Here is a 9669-nt window from a genome sequence, read left to right as displayed (position 1 = left end):
CTTCCGTTTTAGGCAACATGGAGAAAGAAGTTGAATTTCTTCGAGACCAAGGTAGGGCCCATTTTAAGGAATAGCGCTTCCTAGTGGTAAAAACACAAAAAAATAGTGGAAAAAAAAAGGATTCAAATCATCCATCCATTATCTGCACCGCTTATCCTCAGTAGGGTCGCCGGGATGCTGCAGCCCATTTCAGCCGTCTTAGGGCAGTGGGAAGGGGACACCCTGAACTGGTTGTCAGCCAGTCGCAGGAACCTACAATATACTCGCTCATTCACACTTAGGGACAATTTGGACCAGCCAATTAACCTGAAATGCATATTTTTTGGAACGTAAGAGGAAACCGAAGTGCTCGAAGAAAACCCACGCAAGCACGAGAAGAACACACAAACTGGCTGGAAGCTGGATTTGAACCCGTGACCTCAAAACTGTGCTGCAGTTGTGCTAACCACTCAGCTGGCATGCCGCCATATATTCAAATCAGTGTTTCATTTATGAAACCAAAACGACTACCTGATATACCGTATTTTCCGCACTATAGGGCCCACCCCCAAAAAATAGTTTTTGGTCCTATATCTTCCATACATAAGGCGCACCGGATTATAAGGCGCTACAATGGGAACGTGGACAAAACAGTCAGATAGTTCAGTGAAACTTATTACCCCCTTAACATTCCGAAAGCTTGCAAAGAAGCAAATACGTGTCGTAGACACTTGCGGATGCGGTGTCCGTACGATGTCACTCAAATGCATCGTTCCAAATATCATTCGGAAGGTTAAAGTCTTGGGATTCAAGAAATGCCAACCATTCCTTAGTTTCTATTTTCTTTTTCGCTCTTAACTTTACCGTGCATATGACAATAAACACTTGGAATTTTGTTTAATTTAAAAAAAGACCCATCACAGAAACATCGAGATCACTCTGAAACAAGATACTGGAAAAATATATAGCCGGAGTAGCTCACTGAAGTCGTTGCGTTCAATAATAATGTGCAACCATGGTCCTCTTATATTCGTGAGTGTAGTAAATCCAGTAGAGTAAAATATTTACAAATACAGAATGGTAAATCATGTTTACTCTATGCCGAAGACAACCAAACTTGCTATTCACATTCATCTTTTTCGGCCAATTGCAGGCTTTGTTTTGCCCCTTTAGCCTATGCGAGCCTGTAAATGATAGAAAGGATCCGCCCCCTTTACCTCCGAATAACTTTAGCCAATAGTGATCGATTCAAATGATGATTGACACATTGGCTGGGAAATGAAACGCCGGCATATGTATCCCAGCATACACCGCGGACCACATCGCCTAAGAGGAAAAATCTAGTTGGCGGCTGCTTGCCTTTGTTGCGAGACCTTGCGACTTAATATCAGGGATGTGATTTTTCCGCTAATTCGCGGAATTCCGCTTTTTTTATCTCCAAAAATAAAATTTTAAAATTTCCGGTGTTTTAATTGGTAAAAAAAAACGATTTCGTCTCGACAGCATGCCATTTGAGTGTTTCCGTAACTGAAATGAAACGTACTTGCGATTGGTTGAAGTCTCGTGTTGACCAATAAACGCGCTTGTTATAGGAGTGTGCCATTGTTCATTTCTCACACGTTTTTGCCGGGTGTTTAAAGAAAGATGTCCGTGATCGAACGCAAAGATGCTCCGCGAGCTAAAGAAATTGATAAGATTGTAAAAAACAAGTTTCGATGGGACTGGTTGGAGAAGGAATTATCTACGAATGTTGGAAAGAAGACTGTGACGAATTTGTTCAATGACTTTATTCGGAAGATCGATCGTGCCGGGAAAGCACTTTGCATTTGGTGTCATGATACCATCGACTATGGTGGGAGAGGTTTCAAAGCTCTTGAAAGTCACGCAAAGAGCAAAAAACACGTGAAAGAACTCCAGTCAAGAACGACAAATTATTCCATCGCTGGAAGTTTCGGTGCCCAAACGAAAACTCCAAAACTTTACGGCCTCCATCCCTTATTGACATCACAATCGGAAGCGGTAATAAAGAGACGTGATCCACCCCAACAACCTGTACCAGTTGCTGATAGAGTCGTGAATTTTGAGGTAGGTGGTAAACTTTTCAAATTTATTTTAATGTGACTGATTTTGAGTTGACTTAAACTGTAATTTTATATGGGATAGTTCAATATACATTGAAAATTTATGCTGTTGTCTTGTCTATTTCTTTGTCATCTGAGTGCATTGAAAGTACTTAAAAAAACCCATGAGCTCCGGGGGGGGGCTTCGCCCCACTTTTCCCCCCACCAGGGCACTGCCCTGGTCCTACCTGGTTCCCCCCCCCCCCCCCCCCCCCCCCCAGCTAGCAATCACCCCCCCCCCCCCCCCCCCCCCCCCCGCTAATTTTCAGATAATTTCACTTTGGTCAAATCACATCCCTGTAATATTGATCCATATATAAGGCGCACTGTATTACAAGGCGCATGGTCAGTTTTTGAAAAAAATAAAGGCTTTTAGGTGCGCCTTATAGTGCGGAAAATACGGTACTCGCAATTTAGGCTTCATCGCGGTTAAGCTAAACCTCCTAAAACTGCTTTAAAATAGCCAAATACCAAAAGAAATACCTACTCAAAATATTTAAAAGAAATGTGTGCCTAAACAACAGTAATTATGCAATTACGTAAATAATAAATATTAATATTCCGATTAAAAGAAAAAAACATTTACTAGACCCTCATGCAGCGCTTCCTCAATGGCAGACACTCGTACACCATTTTGGTACTTGCAATAATTTCCTTCTTTGACTCGATTATTGCGGTAACTGTTTTCCATTATTATGGGCAGAAAAGGGACATAAAACACAAAATCACAATAAAATTATATGTTTACCCTTTTAAAAAAAAAAAAAAACGGGACGGCGATGATTGACTTAACAGGAAGAGATCGAGCAGAACATTATCACCACTTACTGTTAAAGAGTGTAATTGACCCTCTTCTTTTCTAAGCATATTTTGCCTAGGCCAAGGCCCGCGACTCACTGAAAAGAGGTCATCATTATAGGGCTGCACGATTAATTTCCTTTCGATTTTAAAAGAAAAGGGCATTTTCTGTGTTAGGTTTTTTTTCCCGGGGAGAACATAAACCTTGTGAAACTTGAGATGACATACTTTGAGACAGAGTATATGAAAGTAACGAAATATCAAGTATCGATGTAGACATAAAAAAACAGAATTGCAGTTGAGTAAATAGTCTTTATTGTAATTATACAAAAGGAAAACAAAATTGGAGGGCTATTCCTTTCAGTGTAAGAAAACGATTAAGAGGATGGCAAGCTACACGCTAGAGTCGGGTCCCCCCGACTTCTGCAATGTCTTTGTAATGATTACGATACTAGAGTCCCTAATGTAGCTCCAAGTCTTTAGCTTTATTGGTAATGGATCTGGCATTTGGGACTAGCCACGTTCGGCAGTGGTGGCATAACAGCCTAGCTGTTAGCTTTCCCTTCCAACACCGACTCGATCAATTCCCGAATGCGATAAAAATACAGGATATCCTCTAGTGATCAGCTTTTCCTTGCACTTTTCTCAACTCACTCAAGAGTCCAATTTAGTTAATGAATTAATTTTCAATGTAAGCCTTCAGGCTGTGGCGTTTGTCTTGTTGGCCATTTGTGCACGCGCTGCATGACTGACTGGCAGCGTACACCAGCCTATCAAATTTCTCCGCCCACGTCTTGCAAACTTTGCTTTTACTTTATTGGTTGGTGCCATTAAAAACCTGCTTCTGATTGGCCGGCGCTGTTAAACCATGAAATGTGATAATTTTTGTTGGCCAAACACTCCGTCAATCAAATAAAAAACTGAAACTATAAATCCTTGAAAAAAAACGCAGATGTTTGCAGTTACACTATCACACTATGTCACATCGTTATATCGATCGGATTTCGGTTAATTGTGCTGCCCTCGTCCACAATCCATTAAAAAAAGGTCCAGGGCCCACTTTTGGTTCCTGAACCACCATATGAGAAACTACATGAAGTATCATATTATTGTGCATTTTCTCAAATAGTCGTAGGTAGGGAAATTTGTATTTATTCTACATAACATGAGCCTCACTTAGAGGGAGCTGACATGATTGTCCTCATTCTTACTGCCACGGGTACCCAAACACCCAAAACCTTGTGAAAGTCGCAATGCGTACCGTATTTTCCGCACTATAAGGCGCACCTAAAAGCCTTTATTTTTTTCAAAAGCTGACCATGCGCCTTATAATACAGTGCGCCTTATTTATGGATCAACATTAAGTTTTCCAACTAACTTGCAGCCGCCAACTAGATTTTCCCCCGAACGCCAAGTAGTACGCGATGTATGCTGGGATTTATTTACCGTCGTTTCATTGGCTAACCAATGTGTCAATCATCATTTGAATCGATCACTATTGGCTAAAGTTATTCGGAGGTCAAGGGGCAGATCCTTTTTATCATTTACAGGCTGGCATTGGCTTAAACGGCAAAACAAAGCCTGCAATTGGCCGAAAAAGATGAATGCATATAGCACGTGGCTGACGGCACACAGAAAGCATTTTTTTCTATTCTGTATTTGTAAATATTTTATTCTCCTGGATTTACTGCACCCACGGATATAAGAGGACATTGGCTGCACATTATTATGAACACAACGACTTCAGTGAGCTACTCCGGGTTTTATATTGTCCCTGTATCTTGTTTCAGACTGAACTCCATGTTTCTGTGATAAGCGGGGCTGATAATGGATGGAATGGAGTGTCTATTTTTAAATTCAACTCAATTCCAAGTGTTTATTGTCATATGCACGGTAAAGTTGCGAGCGAAACAGAAAATAGAAACTAAGGAATGTGTGGCATTTCTTGAATCCCAAGACTTTAACCTTCCGAATGATGGAACGATGCATTTGAGTGACATCGTACGGACACCGCATCCGCACGTGTTCTCGACACGTATTTGCGTCTTTGCAAGCTTTTGGAATGTTAAGGGGGTAATAAGTTGGACTGAACTATCTGACTGTTTTGTCGACGTTCCCATTGTAGCGCCTTATAATCCGGTGCGTCTTATGTATGTCAAAAATAGGACCAAAAACGATTTTTGGGGGGTGCGCCCTATAACCCGGTGCGCCTTATAGTGCGGAAAATACGGTATTTTATATTTAAAAAAAATTGCTTTGCCGCTTTTGTTTTTTTTCCAGGGATAAATTAATACTGAATGTGATTGACTTCATCACTTAAAAGAATAATGGAAGTTATATGAGATGACATTATACCTATGTACTTGTTGAGACAGACAAGGCTGGGCTGGTATATTCAAAGCAAAAATGGTGATGTTTGGTCACTTTGAGACGAAGTTTGTGTTCTTCCTTGTGCTTTGTAGCACTTGTTTTGTGCACTGCACAATACAGCAACATTTATTGCTGAAATATTACACACCGTCCCTTTAAACAAATGAATAACTTTTTGGCCGAAAGATTTCAATTGAAATGGCACCATTCCAATCTATATCATGTGACAAGTAACGCACATACGTGAGTCATATGCAAGTTTGTGCTCTCAGTCCGCAGGTTAAATCATTCTCTCAGACAGTACCAACGTCAAGAGCAAGCACACACCAATCCATTGCAGGTACGGACACAATTGATAGCTTTAGAGATGGATGAATTCAAAGTATAATTTTTTTTTTGTAACACTTGATGGAAATTAATGGGAAACTGTCCTCATGGATTAAAGGTAAGCATGGGCAGATTGGCCCATGCCAGTGTCAGTGTGTCACATTACCCAAGTGTCAAACTGTGTTGACACAGAAACACTGTTAACAGCTCTATCTTCTGGATTTGAAATGCAATTGAATGCAATTTCAGTAAATATCTGGAATGGACCAACAAATAATGGGGTTTTCTCTGTAAACAATAGCATCTTTAGCATTTTAAGAATGAGGTGACTGCTTTGGAGATGACTCGTTCACAGGACACTGATAATGATATTGGCATGGTACATATATAAATGTTAATTTAATTCTGATGGATTTTTCTATTAATACTTTGACATCAACAAAAACAATAGAGAGCATTGCCTCTATTTGTCCATTCTTAATATGTCAAAGTACTTTTGTCAGTCTCTGTGTTTATAATTATTATTGTGTGGTTTATTTTTTAATCATACACGACTTTGAAAAACCACCTAAAAATTCACCTGTCAAGTTTCAATAAAATAAATCTAATGTAAGTCAGTAAAAATCATCCTTGGTAAATAGGGTTGCATTTCAGGACTGGATTTTGTATTAGAGCGCAAAGAGCTTTAGCAGCTCTTGGTATCCCTTGTCTTCCACAACACGACTGTTTATAATTACCAAATTCATTCTAAGTTTAATCAATTTCTTGCTTTCTGGAAGAACCATAGTTTATCACAGAAATGTAATTACTAGTCAGTTATTCCCTGTCACACCCGGCATAATATAAAATAAACTTTATTTGTATACAGGGTTCAACAGTTTCTTGGAATCCTTAAAAATGTCAATGAACACAACTCATTTCAACACATAAATCATGTGTTGTCACATTATCTGCTCTTTATACACAAGTTTGCGCATCTGCAACCGAACAATGCAGAAAGCCAGTCTGTTATGTGTTTTTTTTCTCCCTGCAACAAGACGGGGTCTCGATTCCTATGCCCAGCAAAAAAGTTTCCAGTGTCGTTTGTTATATCCCTATATGCTTTAATTCTGTGTAAAAGAGGTATTTAACCAAATTTTCACTGCCATTTTTATTGACTTTCGTGTTTTGTTTGTACAGGTTGAATATGAAATGAAGACTGAGTTTGATGCTCCCTGGCTCTCAGATCAGAGGTCTGATGCAAAAATTATATTTTCTCATTTTACTTTTTATTGTAGTCACACTGAAGCATCATTAAGCTCTGTAGGTTAAATTGTATCATACAATTGTTTTACTTTCCTCGTGACTAAAACGTTGATTTTTTTTTTTGTATTACAGTATAATGGCTCCTTTAATAGCAGAGTATGACCGGCACATTGACGAAATGTCACAGCAACTTCAGAAATACCAGGTGAAAAACACATTGGCTTGTTTACAAGGCACTCAAAGTAATAAACGAGATCTGATTTATTGACTTATTTCTGATTGAAGGACACTGCACAACAACAGCTGTGATTAGCTTCTCTTATATCTAGAATTAAGTCATCCCCAACTTACTCAACTTATTGTATTATATAGCTTTTAAAAACAACCATCAAGTGCTGCCCGTTTTATAAATGAGGTCTAAGAAACAAAATTTAATAAAAAATATAAACAAAAATGTAACTTTTTATCAAAAAGTATTCAATGTGTGTAATTTTCTTTCTTTCACTGTTTGTATTTTTCTTTTTCTATTGATTTTTACAGGTGTCAATGGCAGATGTCAAAGAAAAGTTGGAGAGTGTTGTGGAGGAGAATGAAAGGTATCTAGGATCTGTTTCTGTCTGATATTTGTGGCATGAAACTAAGTGTGGGCCACAGATTTACCGCAGTTTAAAGAGTCAATGTTTTGACTGCCAGCAATAAACATCTCTTTTCGCTGTGCAAGTGCAACTGTCACAAAAGTAACATGTAAGAAATGACTGTTCTTGTCTATCATTTTTAATTAAAGATAGTCTCGTATTATTTCTCAACAAGTCTGCTTAAAAAGGACGGCAACACTGCTCTCTGGTGGCTTCGCTTTGCCATTGCTTTTCTTCTTCCCTCGTGACTAACTGCTGCTGGCGTTAGTTTGTACGTCATAGTCCTATGGATCTGCCTAAAATGAGCACTATTAAATGTCTATTAGTGCAAAGATTTTGCATTCATTATGGACATTCATGAAGGTAGGGTTTCCCAGTGGAACGTTTTATTGGGGGGAACTTCCTGCAACTGAAAATGTAAGCTAAATATAACTGTAATTTTTACCCAACTCCTGTATGGGTAGAGATTTGGCTCAAAATCAAATATGTTCGCAATTTACTCAAGATCTAAATATGACATGTCTTGATAAATGCACCCGTAAAATTAAAAATCACATAAGTAAATAAGATGTATATTGTTGTCCCTGCAAAATACACGATTCATACTGTGTTTTCTTTTAATGGTACTGGAGAAATGGGAAAATTGGCTTTGAAAGTCTTTAGAAAGTGCTTGATATCGGCGATGAAAGACGTGTACAAAACCTGCAGTTTACTGGAAGATGTGACACCATGACCAGTCAATATTCAGATCGCAGAGAGGTCAAACTCACCATTTCGCTAACAATTGACAATGTCAGCCTTTTTCCAATTTAAAGAAAAAAATATTACTTAACCTAGGACTGTAGTTGTAGCAATCAGCAATGCAGCTCGTAATGCTGTACCACACCATTAAAGGGCAAGCACAGTGGATGAGTAGGAGTCCCATTTTCCAAAACTATTCACTTTTAAGTCTATTTCATTTACCTTTTTAAAATGTTTTTTCAGTCACATGAACTTTACCAAACATTGCAGTCAGAAAATACTACTGATCCAGTTTATCACTGTTTACATGGGATTACCCATACTGTATATGTATTAATGTGCTTGTTTGAGTGATTTTATATGTTCCTAAGCCCTCTTTAACTCCTTGGCAGGCTGCATGCAGAACTAAGGGAATCGGTTGAAAAGCAGCTTCAGTCACCCGCTAAAATCTCTGGAGAGGAGATAAGCACATTGGACGAGGAAGCACTGGTTAAAAACCTCCAAGAACAAGTCAAGTTGTCAGAACAGGTTTTAATTCTGTATCGCCAGTGTTCTTTGTCTTGACTAGAAGCATGGTGCATGTTTTTGAAACTGAAAAAAATCTGAATGTTTACATTTTGAAAATGTCTGCAGGTTAAAATTATGTATTTTGGTTTGCTAGTAAAGGTCGTTGCTAGTAAATGTCTGCCTGCTTTCTCCAAGAATAGACAAAAGTGTAATAAAGTGCAATGCATCATGTTTGAAACACACCATTCGAAATCTGCTTCACTATATTTGTATAGGATCGTCTACAGGCAATGGAGTTGTGGCAGACAGCAGCTCTGGAGCTTGACCGGCTTCAGGAGTTCTACCAGAAGAGCCTCAGTGATCGGCAAGGCGCCGACGCTAAAGAACAGCAGCTCAAGGTGCTGCTCATACAGTGACTGCCAAAGGCATTTTACGCGGCAATTTACAAATTGATTTGAAAAATGTCATCATTGAGGCTGATCATTATTATATTGCTAAATGGTTTGTGTCTTAACAGGATCAAATCAACATTACCCATCAGCACACGCACCAACTCCAATTGGCCAATCAAGAAATACAGTTGGTATGTAATGTGTAAGGGAAAATTCCGTCTATAAGCCACGACTTTTTCCCAAGCTTTTACCCCTGCGGCTTATGCAATAATGCATCTAATTTATGCATTATTTCTAACAGATGCCAACTGCTCAAGTAGTAAAAGTGAGACACGTGGAAATTATGTGTCGAGGAAGACGCAAGTTTAACGTAACTTCGCGCTTTGTGCGTGAATAAAACTAGCCTGAACAGACCCTTATCATGGAAAATGACTCAATCGAAAGGGGAGGACTAATTACCATATTTGGTTAATTTTACGAGTCTGTTCATTTGTAAACGGAAATAAAGAGACAAAATAAACAGATTCTAATAAGCAACGTCCAACGAAGAAGAAA

At 38.9% G+C, this 9669-nt stretch overlaps 1 protein-coding gene across 2 annotated transcripts in view; it reads left to right on the top strand.

Moving 5' to 3' along the window:
- sclt1 (sodium channel and clathrin linker 1) overlaps positions 1-9669 on the top strand; it is a 37560-nt gene that overhangs the window by 419 nt on the left and 27472 nt on the right. Inside the window, exons 2-9 of one of the 2 annotated variants that reach the window (XM_088342501.1) lie at positions 13-51; positions 5540-5607; positions 6774-6826; positions 6972-7044; positions 7380-7435; positions 8608-8743; positions 8998-9120; positions 9240-9305. In XM_088342501.1, coding sequence (XP_088198627.1) covers positions 18-51; positions 5540-5607; positions 6774-6826; positions 6972-7044; positions 7380-7435; positions 8608-8743; positions 8998-9120; positions 9240-9305 — 609 coding nt within the window. In that variant the 5' untranslated portion in view covers positions 13-17. Of the gene's footprint in view, positions 1-12; positions 52-1381; positions 2065-5539; positions 5608-6773; positions 6827-6971; positions 7045-7379; positions 7436-8607; positions 8744-8997; positions 9121-9239; positions 9306-9669 lie in introns of those variants that run through there. The other variant, XM_088342502.1, reaches the window with a different exon arrangement.

This window comes from Urocampus carinirostris, chromosome 8 (genome assembly GCF_059441175.1).
Source record: "Urocampus carinirostris isolate Australia breed hairy pipefish chromosome 8, RoL_Ucar_1.0, whole genome shotgun sequence".
In the NCBI taxonomy this organism is placed as follows: Eukaryota; Metazoa; Chordata; class Actinopteri; order Syngnathiformes; family Syngnathidae; genus Urocampus; species Urocampus carinirostris.
This window is presented reverse-complemented; position numbering and strand designations above follow the sequence as displayed.